At 42.8% G+C, this 27,948-nt stretch overlaps 1 protein-coding gene across 1 annotated transcript in view; it reads right to left on the bottom strand.

The window, feature by feature from the left end:
- Positions 1–27,948, bottom strand: part of CNGB1 (cyclic nucleotide gated channel subunit beta 1) — a 52,196-nt gene that overhangs the window by 12,452 nt on the left and 11,796 nt on the right. Inside the window, exons 3-12 of the mRNA XM_020963749.2 lie at positions 21,281–21,388; positions 20,081–20,238; positions 18,268–18,426; positions 17,418–17,626; positions 15,177–15,227; positions 13,691–13,777; positions 11,751–11,815; positions 11,217–11,339; positions 5,153–5,294; positions 1,661–1,820 (exon numbers count right to left, since the gene is read on the bottom strand). Coding sequence (XP_020819408.1) covers positions 1,661–1,820; positions 5,153–5,294; positions 11,217–11,339; positions 11,751–11,815; positions 13,691–13,777; positions 15,177–15,227; positions 17,418–17,626; positions 18,268–18,426; positions 20,081–20,238; positions 21,281–21,388 — 1,262 coding nt within the window. The remainder of the gene's footprint in view (positions 1–1,660; positions 1,821–5,152; positions 5,295–11,216; positions 11,340–11,750; positions 11,816–13,690; positions 13,778–15,176; positions 15,228–17,417; positions 17,627–18,267; positions 18,427–20,080; positions 20,239–21,280; positions 21,389–27,948) is intronic.

The following is a 27,948-nucleotide window of genomic DNA, read 5'->3' on the forward strand; positions in this document are numbered from 1 at the left end:
TGGAGAAGGAAGCATAGATAAGAGACCACATGGTTCAGCTGGAAAAGCCCTGAACTATATATAAGCCAGAAGCCTGGCCTCTCCTCCTTGTTCTACTTTTAACTATCTTTATGACCTTGGGCAAGTCAGTCATAATTTCTATGAACCTCAGTTTTTTCATATATAAAAATAATACCCTTCATGGGGTCTTATTAGGATCGAAAAACAGAAATAGATGTGAGAATTTGAATAGTATAAAGTTAATGTTTTTCTTTTTTTTTCAATTGCCAGTTATTTAATTTCTGTACTTCCCATCTCTCACATTGAAAAGAAAAAAAAACGCTTGTAACAAATATGCATGGTCAAGCAAAAGAAATTCCAATGCTGGCCATGTCCAAAAATACGCCTGTCTGTACCTTGAATCCATCAACTATATGCATCATCAACGGTCCCCCTGGAATCATGGGTGATCACAGCATTGATCAGAGCTCTTTTTTTTCCCCAAGTTTTTCCAACTTGTTTGTATTAACAATCTTCTTATTATTGCATAAATTGTTCTCCTGGCTTTTCTCACTAGTAGAAAGTGCTGTGTAAATAAATGTATGGACTATGTCTTTCTCATTCATCCTTACCACATTTGGGAAAGCAGAACCATATGGAATCTAAGAACTGTCAGGAACTTCAGAGGCCACAGAGCTATCACCAGAGGCTCAGCTCTAGAAGAAACTTTGAGAAATCTGACCCTCTTATTTTGTATTAATTGTGGTTAGATGGAAGCACATTCCATGAAGCATGTGTGAGAATGGGAAGGGGAGCATCCCATTCTGGTAACATGTAGCTTAGCACCAAAGGTCTTACACTTTGGAATGGTGAAGTATTCCCCTTATAAGTTCTTTGGTCCCTGTGCGCCTCTGCTCACATCCCCACAACAAAGCACTAGGTCTAAGAGAACTGGCCATTGAACCATGGTTCACTCAAAAGGAAGTGATTCTGCTCTCCTTCTCTCTCTCTCTCTCTCTCTCTCTCTCTCTCTCTCTCTCTCTCTCTCTCTCTCTCAAAACTTTGGGAGTGACCTTCAGGATCTAACACAAAGTAGCTGACGTAAGAACTCATCCAGAAGTCATACAAAATCTAGATTCGGATTTGATGGAACTGATTTTATGTAGAAAATGTGCTAAGAGTGTGCATACTCTTCCCAGACACCAATGTGGTGTTGGGGAGAGTATGAGCCTGAGGGATTGGGGATAAATATTTATACTTTTGTTCTTGCTATGTTTTTGAAGTAAATATTCTTCTGTACAAGCTAATTGGTTGGTGGTTAAATGACACTGGGATGCAAGTCATTGACACTTAGTGACATGGGGAATACTGCTGGGGAGGGCTTGAGTTGATGCAAACATCAGAGACAGCCACAAACCCCTCAGAGTGCCCTAGAAACTTCAAGGAGAGATGTAGCCTGCCTGGCTTTGGAGAATGGTCTGGGGTGGACTTTCTACTTAGACACATCTATGTATCCTATATGTTAATCCTCGCTCTGAAAGTCACAATGGAAGGAAGTTTGGAGAACAATATACAAATGGGAGCTACTTTTAATACTATTGGCAAAATACATTAGACAAATAAAGCTGAACTAACAAAAACCTTATGGAAGTAGAAACCTCCAATAGGATACAGATCTTACCCAGCATGCCTTGAGAGTGCCATGTATATTCATACCAGGTCTTAACACGATTCTGAACTGATCTTGGGATTTTGTAGAAATTCATGTACTTGACGGTACTGTCCATGCAGCTCCGGTAGTAGGTTTGCCCTGCAGTAGCAGCTCCAACAACATCTCTCATCTGGGGAGGAAGGAGGAGAGAGTCCAAGTAAAATCAAGAGAAACTGCTTATTCACAATTTCAGATCAGATGTGTTAGGTGCTACCAACAATTCTTTTTTAAAGAGAATGTCTTTCTTCATACATAGAAGGCATATCTTATTTTTTGCCTTTTCAATGGCTGGCAGAGGGAGGTGGAGAGAGGGAGAGAATTTGGAACTAAAAATAAAAATTAAATTAATTTTTTAAAAATTAAATTGTTTTTAAATTAAAGAATATGCTTTAAATTTTCAGCTGAACATTTTTATACTTGGTAGTAGGAATTTTTTTTTCCTGAGGCCTCCCTCAGTCAAGCTCAATGCATAAAATACTTTTACAAATCACAGAATTTCAGGATTGGAAGGGAATTCAGAGCTCACCTAGCCCAACCCAGAACTGAGATAAAATCCTTGGTGAAATAACCCTGATAAGGCATCACACAGCATGTTCCCAAAGACCTCTGGTGGAGGGGAGGGATGTCTACAAACTCCTGAGACAGCCCCTTCCACTTTGGACATCTCCAATTGTTAGGAAGTTTTCCCATAGATCTTCCTCTTCAATTTCCACCCATTGTTCTTAGCTCTGCCTTCTGGGGTTAAACAAAATAAATCTACTTCCTCTCCCACATGAGAACTTTTCACATACTTGAAGACTTCTGTCATGTTATAGCTGAATCTTCTCTCTCCATACTAAACATTCCTAATTCTTGCAACTAATTTTCATACAACATTGTCTCTCCAGAACACTGACTATCTTGGTATCCCTGCTGTGGACACCTTCCAGCTTATCAATGTAATGCCCTTCTTAAAATCTGGTAACCACAACTGAACACTGTATTTTTTAAAAAATTTTTTTGTCTTAATAGTATTTTTCCCAATTACACGTAAGGACAATTTTCTAATATTCCTTTTTTATATATATAAAATGTTAGGTTCCAAATTTTCTCCCTCCCTCTCCCCTCCCTAAGATGGCAAGCCATTTGATATAGGTTATACATGTGAGCACTATAATTTAGAGAGAGTCTCAAATGGCCCAGGAGAATTGGACTATCACTGCTCACAATCTGGGCACCATGACTCTTAAACCAGCTTGAAATCTCACTGGTTTTGGGGACTGCCATATCACACTTGACTCATTGTGAGCTTCCAGTATATGAAACCCCCAAATGGTCTTTCAGATTGCTCTCTAGCCATGTCTCCTGTTTCATACTTGTGACATTTATTTTTTGAATTCAAGTGTGAGTCTTTATATTTATCATCATCAAAATATACCCACCATCTGAGCCTGTTGAAATCCTGATTCTATCATCTAGTGTGTTTATTGTCTCCCCCCCCACCACCACCGCATATCATCTGCAACCTTTGTAGACATGCCATTTATGACTTTATCCAAATCATTGATAAAAATATTATATGACATAGGGTTAAAGAGATATCCACAGGCCAACCCACTAGATACCTCCTCCTCCCAAGTTGACAGTGAGTCATCAATGACAACTCTTTGGGCCAAGCCATTTCACTGGTTCTGTAGCCACAAAACTACATTATTATCTAGCCCACATCTCTCCATCTTATCCATAAGGAGATCATGAGAAACTGCATTAACTACTTTGCTTAAATGTAGGTAAACCAATCTCTATTAACCATCCAACCTGCCAGTCTAAAAACTCCATCAAAAACAAAAATGAGGTTATACTGGAAAGATGAGCTCTTGCAAGCTCATGAGTCCATTTGTCTTTCCTGAAATGCATTGTCTAGAACTAAATGTAATACTCTCAATGCAGCCTGACCTAGGCAGAGGACAAGACTCTCTCACCTTCCTTTCTCTGAACACTGTTTCAATCCATGTAGCCTAAGTGCATCAGGGTGGCTGGAGACCTAATTCTGTTCTTGCAACCATCTTCAATATGCTTTCAATACTCTTTTGGTGGAAGGTCAGATTGGATGCCTTCTAACATTCCCTTCCAACCCTCTAGCTCACAGGCTCATAAAATTTTGAGCTGAAAAGGACCTTGGACTTCATCTCACTAAGATCCTTTCATCCTGAGCTGCTTCTCATCCAACAAAAAGCCCTTTAGAACTTCAAGACACCCTGTGTTCCCAAAGGGAGACAAAGTAGACGTGAAGGAGGTCGACTTAGTCCATTCACCTAACCCAGGAGCCCAACGGCCACCACAAAATGTAGAAGCATCATAGGGTCACAGATTCAGAATTGGAAGGGACCTTAAAGACCATTAAATGCAAATCTCTGACTTTACAGATAAGGAAGGTATGTGACTTGCCTAAGTTCACACAGCTAGTTAGGGTCTAAGGGAAGATACAATCTCAAGTCTTCCTCATCCCAAGCCCAGCATTCTATCTGTTTGTACCATTGTATTGGGGAAGCATTAATTCTGCTCCCATAATTCTGAAGAGATGCAGATCCATCCCCTTTCTGTCTTTTCCTACCATTCTCTCTCTCTCTCTGAGGCAATTGGAGTTAAGTGACTTAACTAGGGTCACACAGCTAGTGTCAAGTGTCTGAGGCCAGATTTGAACTCAAGCCCTCCTGACTCCAGGGCCTGTGCTCTATCCACTGCACCACCTAGTTTCCCCCTACCATTCTCTTATTTACTTATCTACTCCTTTTTTCCACTCTCTCACCTACCCACCCAGTCCTTTCAGTCTGTTTGACTCTTCCTGACCCCTTTGTGGGTTTTTTTGGCAGGGATACTAGAGTGTTCTGCCATTTCCTTCTCCACCTCACTTTACAGATGAGGAAACTGAGGAGAGCAGGGTTAAGTGACTTGCCCAGGGTTACATAGCTAGGAAGTGTCTGAGGCTGGATTTGAACTCAGGAAGATAAGTCTTCCTGACTTCAGGCCCATTGCACTGAAATTCTTAAGCCAATCCTAAGCCTGAAGGGGAAAGAATTCATAGGATTGGCCCTTAGGAAAAGTATAGCATGAAGTTTTTCTTCGGTACCCTGCAAATCTTGCTCAAACTCCATCACTTCCTCCCCTTGGTAGCACATGGGTCCCATCAGACACTCAGTGTTCTCCACCTGCCCTGGTCCCTCCTGTCAGGTGCCCCTAATAAATCCATTCCTCCTTGGGGACTGGGGATTCAGCAGGCTCCCTCTTGGTAGGAGTTCTGGAGGAAGGGAGCGCGGGGGGCGGGGGCCAGTGTCTGACCCACAGAACAAAGGAACAGCTGGCAGTGAATTTCAGTCATTGAAGCAGGTCGGACAGTGAGAGAGAGATGTTTGAGGCGAGGGATTTCTTAAGGTCCTTCAAAACCAGCCAGCAGGAGCCGCTGCTGATCCTGTCTTTACTCACCTGTCCTATCATCACAGAGAAAGCAAAGACACCCGTGAAGTAGTTCAGGAGCTGGAAAACGATTTCAAAGAGAGTCCTGGGGTCGGGCAGGCCCCCGATGGTGATCAAGGTCTTGACAGCGAAGTAATAACATCGAATGTAACTAGAAAGAGAAAGGGAGGGGGTGTGACTCGAGCCATCACTATTTGCACGAGAGAAACAAGGAGCCGAAGTGCCTTTTTTCTTGTTTATTTTTGGCACATCTTCACTTATTTAAGTGGAGGGATACTGGTAACCATGGTGATGTAAAAAATAATAATAGCTAACATTTCTAGAGCACCTACTACGTGCCATGCACTGTGCTAAGCATCTTACAATTATTTGATCTTCACCACAACCCTGGGAGGTGGGTGCTGATATTATCCCCATTTTACAGAGGAGGAAACTGAGGCAAACTGAGGTTAAGTCGCTTGCCCAGGGTCACACAGCTAATGTGTATGAGGCTGGATTTGCAGTCGGGTCTTCCTGATTCCAGGGTCCTTGCCTTTAGCATGCCTGGAAACAGGTCCTCCAAATTCTGTGCAACCATTTCAGGACATATGGCTTTCTCAACTTCCTTTTTAGTTGCTCATGAAAAAACAAAGAGCCAGAAGGGACTTTATCCTTGTTTAATTTTGCACTTCTTAGCTCCCCTCCCAGGCTGTGTTTATTGAAAACAGTGAAGCTTAATTCCAGTGACATCACCACGCACCTTGATTATGCAAAGATCCTGGATTTAGAGTCAAGAAGAGATCATCTAGGCCAGTCCGTCAAAAAGCATTTACTAAGCACCTACTGTGTACCAGACACTGGGTACTCCACAACTCCATTTTATAGATGAGCCTCCCCTCGAAAATGAAGTGACTTTCCCAAGGTCACACAGGCAGGAAGTGGCAGAAGAAGAGGGATTTGAACCGAAACCCAGCAAGCCATCTTCCCACTACACTGTGCATCTCTCTGGGTTCCAGATCAGGAGCCCTTAAGCTTGTTTGTTTCCTGTTCTTTTGACAGTCTGGGGAAGCCTATGAATCTCTTCTCACAATGATGTTTTTAAATAGTTGAAGGAAAACACAAATTTTAGTTCCAGGTTAATGAAAATAGGGATGTGATTTTTCCCCCCCATCCAAGTTCCTAGACCCTTGTAATTTATTAATCGAGCCCTTCCATGGATTCCAGGATTAAAAACTCGGATTCTAGAGCACCCTTCCAGATACTCGGCTATGTGGTGTTCCATATTTATGTCCCTAGCCCTTAACATGGGGCCTGGCACATAGTGGATGCTGTTAAAATTTTGTTTAATTGAATTAAATGGACTTGCAATGATATGAAAACCAAGACTTCACTGCTTAGCTAACTGGTAGAATAATCGCTAACCACCAGAGGGAGCTGGTTCGACCTGGACCAGAAGCACCCAGCCACTCTTGGGTCTCGTCCTCACCTCTGCCTTGGGGCATCTTTGGCCTCCTTTAAGGCTCAGCTCAAAGCCCGTCTTCTGCAAGAGGCCCTTCCCAGCCCCTCCCACCGCCAGGGCCTTATCTCTGGGATGACCCCTCCCTTTACACTGGACATCTTATTTCTCCGTGCTTGTTTGCATGGCATCTCCTCCATCAGACTGTGAGCTCCTTGAGGGCAGGGACTGTTCCGATGCCTTCTGTTGTATCAGCAGTACCTAGTACAGTGACTAGCACACAGTAGGAGGTTAATAAATGCTTGCTAACTGACTGCAAATTCAGAACGTGCCAGTAGATTCTGTTGTTGTTGATTTTGTGATCCCACATGGAGGTTTTCTTGGCAAAAATACTGGAATGGTTTGCTATTTCCTCCTCCAGCTTATTTTACAGATAAGGAAACTGAGGCAAACATGGTTAAGTGACTTCACCGGGGTCACACCACTAGGAAGTGTCTGAGGCCCGATCTGAACCCAGGTCTTCCCGAGTCCAGGATAGGCACCTAGTCAGAAGCACAGAGCTAGAAGGAACCTTGGAAACCATTTAGTCCAACACCACCCCCCATCTATAAGTGGTGTGATAGATAGAGTGCTTGGATGGATTCAGGGAGACCTGAGTTCAAATCCAGCCTCAGACACTTACTAGCTTTGTGGTCCCAGGTAAGTCATTTAAGCTCTATTTGCCTCTCCTTCTCTCAACTATAGAAGGAGGATAACAATATCTGCCTTCTAGTATTGTGAGGATCAAACTTGTAAAGTGCTTAGCATACAGTAAGCACTTAATAATCCATTGTTTCCTTCCTTCATTTTACAGAGAAGGAACTGAGGCCAAAAGACATCAAGTGACTTGTCCAAGGTCACACAGCTAGTAAGTGTCTGCGGCTGGATTTTAATTCATGTAGTAGCACAGCCTAGAACAGATGTGGTTTTCCTGATGTAGGACAGAGCTGGAAATTTTGCCTTGGAATGAGGTATCAGCTCCCAAACTAAAAAGTCAGGCACATTTTCCAACTTTCATGGAAAGAAAAACAAAGGGGAAAAATACAATGGGGACATCATCTAACCATGGGGCATTGGTGCCAATTTTAGGTCAAGATCCAAATTAAAGTCAGATGAATGTTTTGGGGAAAGACTCAAGGAGGAGGGAGCTGGGCACATCTGGCCAGTGCACAGCCTGGGGCTCATTAAAGACCTCTAAGAAGGAAGAGGAACCCTCCCACCAATCCCCCCTGAAGGCAGCCCATTCCACTTAGGGACACCTCGAATGGTCAGGGAGTTTTTCCTTACATCAAACCCAACAAACTGAATGACCTCGCATGGGACCTTGAGCAAGACTATGTAGTTTATAGACGACAATGGACCACGAAGACTGATGAATCCATCCCCCTATTCTTGTGAGAGGAAAAGCCATGGCCCAGAAAGAACATAGGTTGCCCAAGGTCATGGCTCACGATTGAAGGGTCTGGGACGTGAACCTAGCTCTTCTGAACTCAAATCGAGCACTCTTGTCACAACTCCCTCAGTACCAGGATATGAATGTACACCAATGGAAATAAGAAGGCTTCCTTCTGGATGTTTAAGGAAGAGTTGGCTGAAATCACTGGGCACCCTGGTAATCTGATCCTCAGGGTTTATTCACTCCCAGGATAGGCCATGAAAAGAGAGAACTAAACAATAAGACAACAGGAAAGGAATGTTGAATAGGAAGAGCTGTAATAAGGATGGTGATGATGAGAATATCTAACATTCATATAGCACTTTAAGGTTTGCTAAATGCTTTACAAATAAAACCACCTTGGGTGGTGGTGACTGGTCAGTCATTCCAGTTGTGTCCAACTCTTCATGACCCCATTTGGGGTTTTCTTGGTAAAGACACTGGAGTAGTTTGCTGTTTCCTTCTTCAGCCTATTCTACAGATGAGAAAACTGAGGCAAACAGGGTTAAGTGACTTGCCCAGCATCACATTGCTAGTAAGTGTCTAACATTAGACTTGAACTCAGGTCTTCCTGATTTCAGGCCCAGCGCTCTATCCACTGTGCCACCCACTGCTTTATACACCTTTACCATGACTCTCTAAGGTAGTAGTGCAAGTCCCTATTTTACAGATGGGGACACTAAGGCTCAGAGAAATTCTGTGATTTGCCCAAGGTCCCTGAGCTAGCAGGTACTGATTCAAACTCAGGTCTCTTGACTCTAGGGCCAGCGTCCTTCCCATTGCTCCATGCCCCTCTTTTCCCAGCATGCCGTTGAGGCTAATGAGAATATGTAAAGCATTTCCACATCAAGGACCTCTCAGAATTATGATATAATCATATAAATTATTGATTAATGATACCGATTAAGGAGGGATGTCTCCTTCCCCACTCTCTAAAAAAAGGTTCCACAATGGCCCAAGGGCCATGGCAGAAAGGTATGGAGAATGTCTGCCGCTCTCCCCTCTTTGCTCACTTTGCGTTCCATCTTCTTTAAATGTGTGATGTTCTAGAGCAGGGGTCAGCATCTCATGGCCCTCACACTCAAAAAGTCAGGAAGGATGACCTTTAGCAGCACGATGGAGCCAAAGCTACAAAGAAGGAGGCTCATAGTACAGGGACAGGAGAACTCACTTCGTAGCCTCCCCTCTACCTCCCAGCTGGTTGTTGTAGAGGGAAGTCTCTCCTGGCTCCATCAGAAGCTGGCGGCTCAGAGTATCCCTTCTGGAACCCTCCCTTGGCCAACTGGTTTCTTGGAATGCATGTGTATATGACTTTCCCCCTCCTGACTCACCAGAAAATGAAAGAACTATGCCTTGGTAAGCCCACTTGGGAAAGACCTGTGGAACCAAGCAGTATCAGGAATAGGGACCCAAGATGGAAAGTTACACTTATGGAATTAATGAGAGGAGTGAGCAAGAGAAATATGGTATAATGGACTGGATTTAGAGTCAGAGAAGGTGGGTTCAAATCCCACCTCGGCTAGGTGACCTTGGATTTAACCTCTCCATGCTTCAATTTCCCCATCTGTAAAATTGGACTAGATGGACTTCTAAGTTCTCTTCAAACTCTAATCTATGACCCAGTGATTCCATATTTTAGGCTAAGCTGAGGCAAAGGTTAGGGGGTGGGCCCCCTTGAGCATGATGGAGGTATAAGCTCCAGGGCAGTTTATAACATTCCGTTCAATGGGAGATGCCAGGAATTCCAAACATATACCAGCTACAGATGTAGCATGTGTGATAGATACTGGCTGGAAAGGACACCAGAATTTCTACAGAAAGAGTTTACTAAAGCCTTGCTTGTAAGTTGATTTAAAAAAAATACACACAAAAATCATCCATTCCTTTCATAACCACCCTTGAATAATTTGGATAATTTATGATTTTTGCATTGAAAATGTGATTATTTTGAAAGAATACTTGTTCTCCAAAGAGTCCCATAATGATCTTGTTGGAACTGCATATTAGAGGAAAAACTAGTATCCCTCTCAAATTTTAATGTCATTTAATGAGGAAATGTCAGCACATTGGTAAGTAAAATGTTGACGATGGTTATACCAGCCCTCTTGTGCCTTGCTGCCTTGCTAATGAGCACAGACAAGGACCATCTAAGTATGAAGATGGGCTGAGCTGGGTTTGTATTCTGTCAGGTCTCCTATTATAATGATCAACAAGTAAGTGACCCCCCAACCCAAGCATAGAATCAAAGATCTCAGAGCTGGGAAGGTCTCCGAGAGATTCTAAGCAAGATCATTTTTTTAAACTATTTGTGTTTCCTTGGCTAAAAGGGCCACTAGAGCTCAAAAGGCTGATGAATTGGCATAGTAGGCAACTGTTACTGTTTGTCCTTCAGTCTGGATCGGTAGTCAAACGACCCGGCTTCAAATACTAGGTCTTCCATTCACTACCTGGAGAACCTCTGGCAAAGGCCTTCATGAAGTTTCCTTATCTGGAAAAGGTAGGGCTGGACTAGGTGACCACAAAGGTCCTGTCTAACTCAAAATCTTGGGAACAAAATGAAGGCAGATACACAGGTAAATTTATGTCATTATAATAATTATTCGCATCTCTATTGCATGTTAATGTTCACTTTCTCCATGACAACCTTGTAAAGGAAGGGAAGAAGTAAGCTTTCCTTAAGTGCTGACTATGTGCCAGGCACTTGACCATTATTATCTTATTTGATCCTCACAAAAACCCTGGGAAATAGGCACAATGATTATCCCCATTTTACAGCTGAGAAAACTGAGGAAGATAGAGGTTAAGTGACTCGCCGAGGATCACACAGCTAGTAAGTGGCTGAGGCTGGATTGGAACTCAGGCCTTCCTGACTCAGTTTAAGCATTCTATCCCCTAGTTTCTTCTGAGGTAGGTGGGTGACAGATACTCTTATACTCTGTTTTACAGGTGAGAAAACAGTCTCAGAGAATCTAAATGACTTGCCTGCAATCACATAGCTACTAAGTCTTAGAGCAGAGATTTGAACTCAGGTCTTCTGACTTTGTCAGCCTTCTAGTATATTATGCCGCTTCAAATCAGAATATTTGCCTCAGTTGTGTACTACACGCTATGAAGAAGCAGGGCTTTGACCTAAGCCAAAAGAGAGAAGATGAATACGGGCTTACCTGTTTCCCACTCCATCATAAACCCAGTGAGTAGAGCCAATTCCTTGGTAGGCTGATGCCCAATAATACAGACATGAATTCAAATGTAAACTATAGAGCAAATAGGCTGTGGTTCTTATGACTCTGTAAAAGAAAGGAAACAGTAGATTTACAAGAGCAGAGAGAAGAGGGATGTCCCTTCTTCCCATGATAAGTGAATCAACAATGAGGAAAAAAAAATCTCAAATTGCATCTAAAATGGAGGTCTGTGGCAATTTCCCTGAGATCTGTGTGTTGGTTCCCACCGTGAGAGGAATACGTGTTGTAACAAAGACAAAAGGAAATTCTCAGCTCTGTGTACCAAACATCTTCTCAGAAAATGACCTAGCAGGTCTACAGACACGATACCTTTCCTTCCTAGGGGGGATTTAGACTTTGCAGATGTGTTTGCAAAGAGAAATGATTTGGACAGTGAAGGCCTTTGACCCATTCCCTCTGTAAAATTCCACCTTTACGTATTCCCATCACTAGCAGCATTCGGCCGCTGCATCTCACCTGTAAACATATGCCTTGCTGAGGATAGATTCAAGCCGGTTATTGAACTCAAAGAAAGCCATGTACTGTAAATGAAAAGAAGAGGATGCAATGAATACATAAAATAAACTGCAGTGAGGAACTTGGTTATGAACCATTCGTTAGCTTCTTTCAATGAGGTTCAGCTCAAGTGCCACTTCCAAAGGCCACTCCTGATCCCCTAAGAGGTTGGTGCCCCCTCCCCATAATTTTCTTTTGTCTGTGGAAGAGGAGGAGGGTCCCACAGCCCTATATCCCAATTAATGCGATTATCAAGATGTGCCCCAGCTCTTACACCTCCTCAGGCGAGAGAACGCCTCTTTGATTCCATTACTTAATTAATCATTAAATTAAAGGTATAAATCAGGTGTGACTAAGTCCCTCTAAAATCAGAAGATCCCCATGAAGAAAATGTATTGGGGCTGATTGAAAGAATCAGGCATGTTTCTGGACCTATGCATATCAGAGGAGAGAATCTGGGCAAAAAGACAAGTCAGCCTTCAGAAGTGACTTGAGAAAGCAGACACTCTGTACCCTTAAGAGAGTGGGCTCAGAGGCAATATCATACTCGCCTCCTATTGACCACAGGGTGATTGTTTGAACTTTGAAAGGTCAAAAGATCAGAAGATTTGGACTTCCCACCAGAGCTGGCAGTGGTGACTTGAGGGTAAATTAAACTTGTATTGAGAAAAGTCACCTTCAGGGAGTGTGACCTCTTTGGGACAGAACTGAAATGCAGCTGTGCACTCCACCAACCCTCAGAGCTCAGCACAGAGCTATATTCCTAAGGGAAACTTCAAGAGAATTCCATAGGAGAAAAGGACTTCTATCCAACCAGGACCTGTGATTTACCCCTTAGCTCTTTACCAAGCCTGAAGTCACATTTCCCTGGGAGAGTTTGTCTATGAGCCTTGGAGAGATTGATTTTGTACCAATTCTTCTTGTTTTACCCCTTAGTAAATATCTCTTGCTGAAAGCTAATTAATTCTGGCTGGCTAATGAACAATAGGGAACATACCAGATGGGGGCTCAAGAGCAATAGAAATAGAAATCTCTAAACTCTAACAGTTACCACCAAAGCCCTAAAGAGAGAACTACTTAGGCACCTCTAAGGCAGCCTGACAATGTGAATAGGAGTTGGGATAGCCATGGAGAAGGTAAATATATTTTTGGTATTTACTTATCTAAGGATATGTGGTTTCCCTCAGTAAAATATTACCTCCTTGAGAACAGGGACTGTTTTGTTTTTATCTTTGTATTCCTGGAACCTAGGACAATGCTTGGCATGTAACAGGATCTCAATAAATTTTGATTGAAATGAATTCAATTGAATTTAGACATGGGCTCTCATCATTAAAGTGTTCTCTAAGTAGCGTAAGAGAAGTGGACATCCAGACATTAACCCTCATAATTGGTCAAAACTGTTGTTCAGTCATGTCTAATTCTTCATGACTGTATACACCAGAGTGTGTTAATACTGTCCATAGGGTTTCCTTGTCAAAGATACTGGAGTGGTTTGCCATTTCTTTCTCTAGTGGATTAAGGCAAGCAGAGGTTAAGTGACTTGCCCAGGGTCACATAGCTAGTAAATGTCTGAGGCTGTATTTGAACTCAGGTATTCCTGACTCCAGGCCCAGAGCTCCATCCACTTAGCCATCTAGCTGCCTCCATTGGTCAAAACAGACAGCTAAAAAATCCATACTGGGACTGAGTCAACAAGGTTGTCTACACTGACTGCTTTAAACTGATAAATGTCAACCTTCCACTTCACATCCTGCCATGAAGGCACAGTCTTTACCACAGATTCTCTTTCCCTTTCATTACTGGTTTTATAAAACAAGCCACAGAAGGAATGTACTTTCCCATGGGGAGATGACATTATCCGTGATGTTGCTGCCAACTGAGTATGCCATGGGACTTACCTTTAAGCAGCGTGGCAACCGTAAGAGAGAATTCACACCAACTTTCAAATAGAGCAAGTCAAGGGGCAGGAGAGAAATCATATCCATCTAAAATGCAAATTTTTAAACCAAAAATTTGAGGAAAGTCACAAACTGGAGACACCCATGAGCCATAGGGTCTCTGATGTACATGGAAAGATGGCATTAAAAATATGCCAGGGCAAGGCATTAGAAATAAAGCAGATGTCCATCAGTTGGGAAATAACAAAACAAATAGTGGTACATGAATATAATGAGATATTGCTATGCTGTTAAGAAATGAGGTAAGCAATGAATACAGAGAAGCATGAAAAAATTTACAAGAACAGATGCAGGGTGAAGTAAACAAGGCAAGAAAGCAATATATACAATAACTACAACAACGTAAATAGAAAGAATAACAACACACCAATTTTTTTAATTAACAAGATCAAGCATAACTTGAATGAAGGGTAAGAGAGAGCACCCCCAACCAATCCTTTCATGGAGGTGAGGGTTCTACAGTACTACACATGTTTTCAGACTTTTTTCAATGTATTGATCAACAGAATGGCCCTAGAGTCCAACAGAGATTTTATTTAACCAGGCTCTAGTCAACATAGACATCCAGCATCCATCAGGCTCTATTACATGTGGGGGATACAGATCAGACTGATTTCATTAGTATAAGGAATTCCCAGAAGAAGAATACCTCTGCCAATACAGATGGTTTCTCTGCAGTCTACAGAGTTGTCTAGAGGCTAAGTGGCTTGCCCCCAGATCACACATCCAGCAGAACCTATGTCTTCTGGGGTCCAAGGCTAGCTGTCTGTACACTAGGAGACAATGCCTTCCATGTTGTACCTAGTGGATACTTAATGGAATGGATTAACCAATGAAGACAGGAACGTATTTACATGATCTCCCCAATTCCCACAATGCAGTCTGGCACATTTGAAATGGAGTTCACATTGTAGGTAGGAAACCTTACGGACAAAGCACTGGGCTGGAGTCAGGAAGATCTGAGTTCCAATCTAGCCTCAGATACTTACTGACTGTGTGACCCTGGGTGAGTCGCTTCTGTCTGACTCAGTTTCCTCAACGCTAATATGGGTATCATAATAGCATTCTTCTCTCAGGGTTGTTGTGAGGATGCAATGAGTAAAGTGCTTAGAATAGTACCTGGCACACAGTAGTAACTTAATAAATACTTGTTCCTGAATGTTAAAATTGTTTTCACATGTAATTGGGAAAAAATAAAATATTCAAAAAGAAAAATAAATAAATGCTTGTGCCTTTCTCGCTTCTTCATATCCCTTCAGCGCCTAGCACAGGGCATTGAACACAGCAAGTGGTATATATATGTTTGTAGATCAAATAAATAAATGACCCATGTAAGCCTGATCAGGCTCTGCTTTAAATGGGGGTGCCCATAGGAATCAGGCTCTAGGAAATCATGCATTTTAAAGCGTATGTATAAATTACGTACCTTAAAACGCTGAGACTTTATGTAGTGGTTCCGCATCTCCTTTTTGTCTGTCTAAAAGAGAATGGACAAATGATCATCACCACCACAGGTGCTTAATAAATGTTTGTTGACTGACCAGCCACCTTAGGGTACATTTCTCTCAATCTGTTGGAAAATGCAGAGGAGGGGATTATGGAGATTCTACTGTTACCTGAGTTTTGTTTCTCAGATGGGAAGAAAAGGCATCAGATTTAACTGCGGTGTCTCAGGGAGATAATCCCCTATCTGAATATGGTCTGGGGAGCTATCACTTCCAGTACCACTTCTTTAAGAGCAACCCAAGCAGGGGGACAGGGAAGAGCCCGGCCTCTTCCAAGCACCCTGGACAAGGTGAATGCTCCCCTTTTCCTGTGCTAAGCAAAACCTCACATCCAGATACCAGGATCGTGGGCGCTGTGCATATGGTCTGGCACAGGGAGCATCGAAACAAATCCAGACTCCTCCTAGCTCCACCTAAACATTCAGGTGAGTTTGGGCATGTCCCTTTCCCTTCTCTGGCCTCAGTTTCCTCATCTGTAAAGCAAGTGGCAAGAAGAGCCACCTGGTTGCCAAGGTGCTTTCTGGCCCTCTTTTCGCCCCCTTGCAATCTGGCTTCCAGCCTCATCACTCCAGCAAAATGCCAAATCTGATGATCCTTGCTCAGCCCTCATCCTTCTTGACCTTTCTGCAGCACTTCACACCATCTAGTATCTCCTGCCTCCTGGATCCTCTCTATGCTCTAGGCTTTCATTCGCCTGACTTGAGATGACTTTTGGTTCACTGCTCTCTTGGTTCACCTTTTTCATGTTGGACCCTCTTCCTCAGTCTCCTTTGAGGGATCATCATGAGTGTTCCATCCTCCAATTGTGGGCTCCAGAACTCCATGGCTCTGGCCTGGGTCTCTTTCTCTTCTCTCTGTACAACCCCTTCTTAGTAATCTCATTGACTCCCATGAATTCATTATAATTTCTATGCAGATGACAATCAGATCTATACATCCCTCCCCAGTCTCTAGTCCTATATATCCTCATCATATGACTCTTGAACACATCCCACTTGGTATCCCATTGGCATATTCTTTAGACTGTGAGCTGATTGAGAGCAGGAACTATCTTTTGCCTTTCTTTATATCCCCAGCCTTGGTATATAGTAGGCACTTAATAAATGTTTATTGGTTTGTTTACTGACTAATCTCAAACTTAGAATATGTAAATACAACTCACTATATTTCCCCAAAACTTAAATTCCCTGTTTTTATCAAAGACACCACCACACTCCAGCTGCCCAGATTCATATATTCAGTCATCTAAAACTTCAATTTACCTCACTCCCTATAATCAATCAGGCGCCAGGTCTTGTTATTTCTACCCTCACATCGCTTTCACCCACCTAAATGGTCACCACCCAGTTCATGACCTCTCATCTCTCACCTAGGCTATTACAACAGTTTTCTAATTGGCCTTCTTGGCTCAAGTCTCTACCATCTCTAATCTATTTGTCCACACAGCCTCCAAATTGATATTCCTAAAACACATATCTGATCATGTTATACTCCCTTCAAAACACTCTCATGATTCCCTATTAGCTCTACAATAAATGCAAATTCCCCTGCTTGGCATTTAAAATCCTTCACAATCTGGTCCTAGCCTACCTTTCAAGGTTTATTACATATTACTCCCTTTATGCATTCTACATTCCAATTGGTCAACTGGCTGTTCATTATGAATAACATCCCATCTCCCATCTCCAAGCCTTTGCACAGGCCCTTTCCTGGAATATAGTCCTCCACTCCTCACTTCTGCTTTTTAGAATCCCTAGCTCCCTTCAAATCTCAACTAGGCCCTATTCAATTGCCATGTCCTACATGAGCTCTTTCCAGCTAAGTGCTCCCCGTCTCTTGCCTCACTTGCCAAATAACTTTGAAAATATTTTCTATTTACTTAAATGTAATACATGTTTTACTGTGTGGGATTCTTGAAGCCACATCATACAAATTCAAGGTTCTTTCAGCAACTTGCCTCTAAAATCCAACCCGCTCCTTTTACAGAGGAATAACCTGAGGCCAAAGAAGCCCAGGGTTAGGGCTGAAACTGAGGTCAGTGCCATAGCTTCCAGATCTTTGTGCCAAGCACAACTGAGCATAAATTGTCAACTGTCCAGCACTACGGAGAGTGAGCGAGTTCCATTATGGTGGTTGAACCTCGTGATTGTCCAACAACTTACAATGATGTCTCCTCCTTTGACAAACTGCAGGCGCATCTGAAATACGGTGATGTCTAACAGATAGATGAGGTCACACAGATAGTCCATCGTTAGCCAGAGGTGGATGTTTTCTGGGGTCTCGTATGGAAAAGCCCAGCGCACCGGAATTAGCCAGCAATTCCAGTTCCATGCCATGACCACAAAGAAGAGCCAGAGGATATACATCAGGTCTAAGAGGAAGAGAGAGGTGGTGGTCAGTTGCACATAGGCTTTTTTTTCAGATTCAGCATGGTGGCCATCAGACAGCAAAGTGATACAATGGACAGAGGGCTGGCTTGAAGTCAGGAAGAACGTGGTTCAGCTTCTTCATTGGACACTTGCTGTCCAATGTCCCTGGATGAGCCCACTCAACCTCTCTGAGTGAGCCTCAGTTTCCTAATTTGTAAAATGGAGGGGACTAAACTAGATGGCTTCTGATGACCCTTCTGGCTCTAAATCTATGATCTTAGGATTGTAGTGGGTTCCCTGTCCCTACTGAGGACTGAACAGGAGACAGTGTGGATCTAAACTGGAGCAAAAGAAAGATGAGACTGATAGTAAGAAGAACTTTTGTCCTTTTCTGTTCTTGTAGATAAAAACTATGAAAAAGAAGCCAACCACAGGAGATGAAGCACAGTGGTATACAAAGAGGAGTAAACAGACTTCTGGTAAGAATCCCTTAACCCATCTTTATAGTTCAGGTACAGTCACCCATGGACCATCTGCCATTCAGCACCTCTTCCTCCCTCTTCCCACCATCCCCAGCACATCCTCCCTCCCCCCTTTTCCTCATTCTTTGCATCAGAAGGATAACTTTCCATCCACGACTTACTGGTGAGGGGGTCAATGCTTTGGGGAAACCGGTACATTTTCAATGGGCGGCGTTTGAACTTGCAACACAACATCTCACAGTAATGTTCCTCCTCTCCAGCCTTTTCAGCCTCAGCTGCTTTGGATTCTGGTGCTGGCTCTGGGGCTTTCTTGGCAGGGGCTACAGGAAAAGGTGAGAGAAATTGTAATTATTGATTTCAGCTCATTCAGCCTCACACATCTAGCAATACACACACACCCCTGTCCCTGCCCCTTGCTCTTTTATCCTTCTAAGAACTAAGGAGAAAAGGAATGCAGGAATGTCTGCTCCAAATAGCAGGGCAATGTAAATTGAGGGAAATGAAGCAATTAGCTGAAAAACTGTTCCTCATTCTGTACTAGCCACAGCCATAGGAAAGCATATTGCAAGAACTGAGTAAAGTGGTCATTGTGGACTTCCACCATCCCAAGCAACCACCTTCTCCTTCTCCTGGGGCAGATTAGACAGCTCGCTCCTCAGAGAGCTCGGGCAGCAGTCCAGAAATTCTTGCCAGGTAAGAATTCAGATGCTCCCTCCTCTAAAGCCATTCAGAACCAGGAGTGTCTGGGGAAGGGGCAAAGAAGGAAGAGGACTGGGAGTCTCAGATGTGCATCTGCTTGCATCCAGCTTGGGTACCATTTGTTCAAAGAGATCTTAGCTCTTCCCTGAAGGGTCCTGGGGGCTTTTGGAGAGGCAGCCCCTCTCCAAGAGCTGTGGACCAGGAGTCAGAGGACCTGAGTTTGAGTTCTGGACCTGACACTTAGAACCTCAAAGAAGATCTTTCATCTCTCTGAATCTGTTATCCCAGACTGTAAAATAAGTATAATAATGCTAGCCCAGCTGTAGCATCATGAGAAAAAATGTTGTGTAAGCATGGGCTGGTGCTAGAAAGGCAATGTTGTGTAGTAGAAAGAGTTCAAGCCTTAGGAGTCAAAAAAGGCTAAAAGTCAAATCCTCTCCAGACCTCAGTTTCCTCATCTATAAAAGGAAGAGACTTCATAATTGTCTTCAGAAACTCATCTTCCTGCAATATCAAATCAACTTTGAAATTCACAGCTCCTCAGCATCCCCTTCCCCTTGGGCCCCTCCTTCCCTATGTTTGGAGAGGGTGGACATGAACACCCCCTCCCAGATTCTCCACTGAAGGAGAGGGGCTTCCTTATGACAACTCCTCATTTCCCTCTTGGCTGTAGGACTTCATCTGTGCTCCTGCCTCAGATGCCCCCCTCTTCTCCTTCTCTATCCCCTCATCCTTTTCAATGTCTTTGTATGTGCTGTCTTTCCCATTAGACTGTGAGCTCCTTGAGGGCAGGGATTGTCTTTTGCCCTTTTTTTGTATCCCCAGCATGTAGCACAGTGCTTGGCACACAGAAGGTGCTTGATAAATGTGTATTGGTTTTGTCTTTCTTTGCATGCTCAACACTTAGCTCAGTGTCTGGCACACAGGAGGCACTTAATAAATGCTTACTGACAAGACTGAAATAAGGAAGTTATGTACTAGGATGGTCTCTTCCAGTTCTGACATTCTGATTCTATCACTTCTTTGTGTCCTCCTATCTACCCCCACCAACACACACACACCACACACACACATTCACTCACTCTATAGATGCTTTACTTTTCACCTATCTAAGAACAAACTTTGTGCAGCTCTGCCTCACTTAAATCCAATTCATGCACAATCACCCCCATGATGTTGTTGGTCCTCTTCCAGAACTAAGGACGAACAACAACAATAAGAACAGCATTCTGGGAACTGTGCCTATGATGCCTTCCCCCATCCCCCCTCACTCACATGGCTTAGGGCTTTCCTCATCCGAGGTGACATCGGGATCGATGAGTTTCTCTTTCACTTTCTCAGTCCGTTCCTTGAAGAGTTTCACCAGCTCCTGGAGCCGGTCATTGATGACCGCACTGTTGTGACTGGCTGTAGACTCAGCGCGTTCAGCAGCTCTGGGGTGCGGGGTGGGGAGAGGAGGCAAAATCTACTGAGCACCCTCACTAATAATAACAATAATAATCCATGCAGAACTAGCTAGAGTAAAACAAGTGCAGAAGAAAGCCTGCCATTTCCCCATCACCCTCTGTGCTCAGCCTCTTAATCCTGTCCTTATTCTGATTTTACGTTGGGAACCAAAAAAAGCATCATTTTTTTTAAGGATGCATTGACTGGATTGAAACTCACTCAGTTCTGGGAATATTGGCAAGCTCTGGCTTTAGTCCAGTTCAAAAATTGGAGAAAGAATAAAGAATCAGTTCTAGTTTGAAGAGCCTATTGACATTGGTTGATTTGGGTTTTTTTCTCAAAATCTTTGAAATAGATAGACAGACGGATGGACAGATGGATGAGATAGATAGATAGATAGATAGATAGATAGATAGATAGATAGATAGATAGATAGATAGATAGATAGATGGATACATGCTTAGATAGATGAATGGATAGATGGGTAGATGAGATAGACAGATGGATGGATGGATAGATGGATGAAGGAAGGAAGGAAAAAAGAAAGAGGAAAGAAGGAACATAAACTTTAACAATGAGACACTGAATACTAAATTGTGTGAGACACTCTGCTCACCTATGAGAAAAGAGCAATAGCATCATACATAAATAGCGTTGGAAGAGATTCCCTCTAGTCTAATCCCTTCATTTTACAGAAGAAACTGAGGCTGTGGTTTGCCTAAGGTCACACAGATTGTAAGTATCTAGCACACAGCCAGCACTTAATAAATGCCTTCCAGTCATTCATTCAAGTATCAGAACTAAGATTTGAACCCAGGTCATCTGACTGCAAACCATGGCATGTTACCTCTCACACTTAACCTTTAAGACCTAAACATGTTGCTTAACATCATTACAAAATGAACTAATTTCTCTCCCCCTCCCCACCAAAATATTCAAGATGCACCATGATTGATGCTCTGTGGCCAAAGAGCCACCAGAATGCTGAGCTAGTTCTGGTTATTCATACTAGGGAAATTTCCAACTCACTCTTGTCCCTGGGGGCTGGGTGGGCCAGACCAGGCGACGACTGGTGACTGCACTGGAGACAAGGCGTTGAGCTCCTCCACCTCCTCATCCTGCGATGGCAGCTTCTTCCTAGACAGAAATTCAAGACATTTTCAGCCAGATGCGGAGAGTGCCATGGAGGCAGTGTCTATCTAAGTTCCACAAATGAGAAATCCGGAAGCCAGAATCGTTTGTCAACTGTGTCATTAGGGACAGCTTTCCAGGCAGTGGGTGGGGCCTCTCCTTCCCCAAAGTGGAGGCCAAGGGCACGAGGCTTTTAAAGGGAACCATCTTTCTTTTACCATGTCAATCTATTCACAAATTAGAGGGCACTCAATGTGTCTGAGAGAAACAACCTTTGTGTAGAAGGAGCCCTCCACCCCTGCCACCACCAAGAGCCCTTGGAATAGCAGCACCCATAGATAGCTATCCCCCCTAGTAAAATCCAGATGGTGAGACTTCTCTTCTCAATTCCAAATTAATTAATAGGCAAATAGAGTGCAAAATGGTATGCTATATGAAAACTAACTGCAGATTTCTCACCTGGGGTCAACAACATGGGAAATCTGTTCTGTATTTGGGCAGATAGGTGGTGCAGTGGATAGAGCATTGGGCTGGGAATCAGGAAGACTCATCTTCATGAGTTCAAATCTGGCCTCACACACTTACTAGCTGTATGACCCTGGGCAAGTCACTTAACTCTGTCTACCTCAGTTTCCTCACCTATAAAATGAGCTGAAGAAGGAAATGGCAAATCGCTTCAGTAACATTGCCAAGAAAACCTCAAATGGAGTCATGAAGAGTCAGAAACAACTGAAACAAAAACCATGTGTATGCCTAGAAGAGATATTGCACCATTTCCTTGATGAGATGGACAGGAAGAGACCCTTGTGAAGGTGTTGCCTAACAACAGCTTTGCAGATACTACACTTTACCCCTCCTCAGAAGCCACAACTACTGAAGACCCACAGAAGTAGTTCTCACCACTTAAGTCCTGGGCACTGTCAGTACTACATGATTTTATCAATGGAAAGACACTAAAGAAGATGAATTACCATCTGCTTTCTGCCTACTCCAAGGACAATGGACATTGCCATTTGATTTGCAACTGAAACTGTCCTCCCCTCTCTTCTCTCCTCTTCCCCTCTCCTCTTTCCTCCCCTCCCCTTCTCTGTCTCTGTCTCTGTCTGTCTGTCTGTCTCTCTCTCTCTCTCTCTCTCTCTCTCTCTCTCTCTCTCTCTCTCTCTCTCATTATCTAGTCCTATTGGAACACAAGCTTTTTGAGAGCAGGGATGGTCTTTCTTCTTTATTTGTATTGCCAATGCTTAGCATAGTGCTTAGCACATAGTAAGGGCTTAATGAATGTTTTCATTCATCCATCCATTCCTTAATTCTACATGACAACCCTTCAAATATTTGAAGACAGTTATTTGTCTCCTAAACATCACCTATGTGCTATACATAGAGGCTACTCTGCTCAAGGCTAAACCTTCCAGTTCTTTCATCTATTATTCACGTGCCTTGAATATGTCAGCTCCATCTGGACACCTTCCAAGTTATTTCCCTTAAAATGTGGTACCAAAAATGAACACTGAACTTCAGACTGTAGATGTTTGCCTCTATTTGAAGCAGTAGTGGGAACACTGGAACAAGACTGATTGGTGCCCATTTAATATCACAGATGTGGCTATACTTGGAGATGTGTTACTAAGAGGAATGCGGAATCCAAAGGTAAACGTTCAGATTGAAAGGCCTTGGGTCCAAGCTTAGCCAGTCTCCACTCAAGACTTGGCAATTAGGGCCTCTGTAGGACAGGGATCACTGAAGGAATAATGTCAGAAAATGGACAGATTGTCTCTATATCCCCCAGAAAAGATTGACAAAAGAGGGAAAGGATCCATTTATACACGAAGAAATTTATAGCAGCTCTTATTGTAGTGGCAAAGAACTGGGAACTAAAGGGAGTGCCTATCAGTTGGGGACTGGCTGAATAAATTATAACGTAAGAATTGATGGAATACTATTATACTATAAGAAAAAATGAAAGGGATGGGGTTCAGAGAAACTTAGGAAGACATATAAATTGATGCAGAGTGAGGAGAGCAGAATCAGAAGAATAATTTATCTACTGCAACAATAATATTGTAAAGACAAACTACTTTGAAAGACTTAAAAATTCTGATCAAAACAATGATCAACCACGTATTCCAGAGGACTAAAGACCAAGATGTAATGGCTGGCAAAATGAGACATAAATTTTTGGAGGTGGCCAACATGGGAGTTTGTTTTGGCTCATGGTACATATTTGTTAAGAAGGTTTTGTTTTTCTTTTTCTAAACTGGGGAAAGATTGGAAGGGAGAGAAAATAAATGCTTGACAAACTGAAAAATAAAATAAATAAAACTTTAAAAGAAAATTTAAAAAGAAATAAAACTTTAAAAAGAAATGAAGCAAACTATTTAATAATATTTTTATTTTTTTTAATTATCTGAATTATCTGAGACAGAAAAGTGCTACCACCATCTTTCTAGTCACCCTAGTCCCCACCAACAGAGCCAGCATCTTTCATTCTTCCCTTTCCATCATTCTCCATAACCAATTAAATCCTCTCAATTATACTTCCCCAATATCTCTTCTACCTACACCATCCTTTCCACTTCTACTGACACCAGTCCAGCCTGAGTTCTTTATCACCTCATGCTTGGGCTATAACAATACCAACTGGAAAAAGTATTGGATTAAAAGTGTAGAAATCTGGTTTCTCATACTAGCATTGACACTAATTAGCTGTGTGACCCTGGGCAAGTCGCTTCCTTTTACTGATTCTGTTTTCTCCCCTATAAGAGTTGGACTAGACCATAGATTAAGAGTTATAAGGAAATTTGGAGGTTACTTAGTCTAATTACTTCATTTTACAGATGAGTTAACTGAGGCTTACAGAGTTTAAGTGACTGGCTCAATGTCCTACAAGTAGTAAGTGGGAGAGATCCTCTAATGCATGAAATCTAGCATTTTCCCCAATGTACCATAATCTCTAAGGGCTTTTTCAGTTCAGGCAGTTTCTAATTCTATGAATCACATAAATCAAAATTTCGGCTTGATTTCAAGAAAAACATCCTACTACTTAGAGCAATACCAAAGTGGAATGAGTAGCCTGGGGAAAATGTGGTTTCCACTTCATTGTGGGTCTTCAGGCAAAGGTTGTGCTGTAGCGGGGTTCTCTTGGGGGTATGGATTGGGCAAGAATGCTGAGGATTTCCCTTGGCTGAGTTAGATCTAAACATCTATAAATCACCATTTTGGCAAACTAGAAAGAATCTGGATGAGAACGGGGTTTTCCAATGTTTCCTTTTCTTCCTAAAGCTCTGTGCCTTTATAGGATGTCCTCGAGTTCATTTAGGTTTTTTACTCTGTACTTCCTCCCTGGGATCACAAACACTTAAGATGTTGAAGGAAATCACCTTGTTTAAATACCCTGGCATTTGTAGCACCAACTGAGCCAGATCAGGAAATTCAAAGTGGAGCTACTTTGCAGTTGTCCAAAAGCTCTCTCTTAATGACATGGGGGAAGGAAAAGGGGTCAGACATACAATAGAGGTAAGTTATCAGGGGAGCACCATCAGTACCCCTGGATTTCCTGGCTTTCTCCTGAGATGTCACAACCTCCAAGGTAAACCAGAAACTTACAAAGAAAACTGAAGGTACAAATTTATGACCCTAATCAACGAGGCTAAATGGAATTTCCGTTTTGAGGAGAAAGGGGAAAGCTGAAAAGCCCTGGAAGTTTAAAAAAAATTTCATGTGTCTCCTGTTGTTAAATCAATGTCTAGAATTTATCTCGTGCATTTTACCTTAAATGTGCAGAGCCAGCTGGACACTAGATCATGAATTAGAGTTTCCAGGAGTTCAGGCTATAAAGTCACCACCTCGGATCCATTGGAAAGAGGCATCTTCTTGCAGGACACTCCCAGGCCTCCAGGAAGGACCCAGATTACTTCCTGGGGAAAACCTAGGAGAAGCAATACTATCTCTCTGGTGCTGATTCACCTCCAGAAGACTCTCTCTGTCATGCCAGAAAACCTCTTCATCCTGAAAGCACACTCCATCCCTGGACCATTTGGAAGCATCTTCCTGCTCCTGTGGCCTCTCCCTCTGATTGGCTGGTTTCTCCCAGAACCTTCTTTTAAAGGAGGAAGCCCAGGCCAAACCGAGTCTTCATTCCTCCCCAAGTTGCATTGCTGACTCATCTCCACCCTTTCAGCTCCCTTTGTGGGGCTGTCCTTCCCCGTTAGTATGTAAGCTCCTTTAGAGCAGAGACTATCTTCTGATTTGTATTTACATTCATAGTGCCTGTTGTAGTTCAGGAGTTTTAGTCCAGTCTGACTATTCATGATCCCACTGGGGTTTTTCTTGGCAGATACTGGAGTGATTTGCCATTTCCTTCTCTAGCTCCTTTTACAGTTAAGGAAACTGAGGCAAGGAGGGTTAAGTGACTTGCCCAGGGTCACCCAGCTAGTAAGTGTCTGAGGCTAGATTTGAACTCCCATAGATGAGTCTTCCCAACTCCAGGCTTGGCATTCAATCCACTATGCCACCCAGCTGCCTAGTTGCCAACAGCAATAACAGTCATAGACTCATTGACTCTTTTCTAAACTGCTAAACACCCCAGCCTCTTTCTGGTTCCTCAGTTCTAGAATTCTGCAACATCACTGAAAAATGAGGTGACTCGCACAAATGTACCTTGCATGGCTTCAAGCAGCGAGGGCCAGGGTTGAAGGAGAGACCTAAAGACAAGCCAGCTGACATCTGGGGATGGGCTACAGCAGTGGCCACTCTATGAGTGGGTTCTGCTTTTTCATTCAATAAGAGTAAAAGCCAGCACATACAAAACTATGATGTCATCAACTTCACCCCCATAACTGGTATATACAGAGCACATGACCAGCTTATCTAATTTCATCCTCCTAGCAATGCTGGGAGGTCGGTGATTCAATTCAATGAACTTCACAAGTATTTCTCTAGTGCGTACTAGGTGCCAGACATTATGCTAGGCATAAAAGGAAAATTGTCCCCTGGCTTCAAGGGGCTTACAGTCTACGAGAATGGAATATTATTATTCCCATCTTACACATAAGAAAACTGAAGCCCAGAAACTGAAGTGACTTGCCCAAGGTCACACAAAGGGGGAGAAGTTTCAGAATCCCAGTCAGTTCCAGGGCCCTTCCCCATTCTGCCACAGCTATCTACAATGCCTCCTTCAGCTAAATCCTCCAAACTAGGAGTTCTTATCTTCTCTGTGTGTCATGGACCCATTAACCCCTTCTCAGAATAATGTGGGTTTTTTTTAAATTAAAGGAAATGTGCTAAATTTCCATTAGAGATGAGTGAAAATTAAAACGTAGTTGTTTTCCCATCCAAGTTCATGGTCCTGTGAAATACATCCAAAGAGCCCTTATCTGGCCATGGACCCCAGTTTAAGAGCCTCTGCTCTGAACTCATAGAAAGGACCCATTTGGGGGAGAGGGAGTCGTTCATTTATTAAAGACATCGGGAGAAGAGGGTAGCCTCTCCTTGGACTTGGATCAGCGTGAGGTAAGTGGAAAAGCAAAGCAGAGTCAAGACAAGGAAGACAACTTCTGAACATCTAGCTCCATTTCCATCTTTATAACATCTTTGTTGTTCAGATGTTTCAGTCGCGTCTGTCTCCTCATGATTGATTCCATTGGGGGATACTGGAGTGTTTTGCCATTTTCTTCTCCTCTCGCTCATTTGACAGATGAGGAAACTGAGGCCAGGGTTAAGTGACTTGCCCAGAGTCACATAGGTGGTAAGTGTCTGAAGCCAGTTTTGAACTCGGGAAGATGAGTCTTCCTGACTCCAAATCGAGCTGCCACCTAGCTGCCCTTTAATAACATTAATTATTACTAGAATTCCAATGCAACATGAAAAACATATTAATTGAATTATCATGCCTATAAAGATAGAAGAAAGAGATAGCTCTCTGATTACTACTACTGCTACTAACATATCATGATTACTAATAATCATAATCATTATATTTTAACTATATAATATAATAATTATATAATAGAATTATATATTAATGTGTTGTATCCTATATTAATTTTTGTTATGTTTAACATATTATACAATATATCATATTAAGCATTATATTCTGTCTGAATATCTCCTGCTCCATTTGAGAAGCTTGGGGGTCCCACATCTCCACCCACCTTTCTTGTACCATGACATTCCCCAAATGAAAAATACTCCCACCTGCCCTACAGCTGACCTGCCTTCAGCCATCAATGAGGATCTCAGCTCCGATTCAGTGCTCCTGCTGTGCAATGAGATATGCATTGCCTTTGATAGCTCCCAAAGTATCTCTTCAGCAATCCCATGGAACTTGGGGGGTGCAGTGGGGGAGTGGGAAGGAGAGGAGCCATTAGCCGGTCTTCAGTCCAACTCTTTTTATGGAAATCATCTGGCTAGGAATGTTGGTAAAGCCATCCCAGGGACCATATTGGCCACAAAGCAGCTGGGAACATTACCTAATGCACTTCCCTTGGGACCTTCCTAACCCATCCAGAGAAGTACATCATCTTTCCCTGACTGCAATCACAACAATGAATTGCTAGAAAAAGACGAAT

The sequence above is a fragment of the Phascolarctos cinereus genome, unplaced genomic scaffold, assembly GCF_003287225.1.
Source record: "Phascolarctos cinereus isolate Bilbo 61053 unplaced genomic scaffold, phaCin_HiC Scaffold_2;HRSCAF=192, whole genome shotgun sequence".
Classification (NCBI taxonomy): Eukaryota; Metazoa; Chordata; class Mammalia; order Diprotodontia; family Phascolarctidae; genus Phascolarctos; species Phascolarctos cinereus.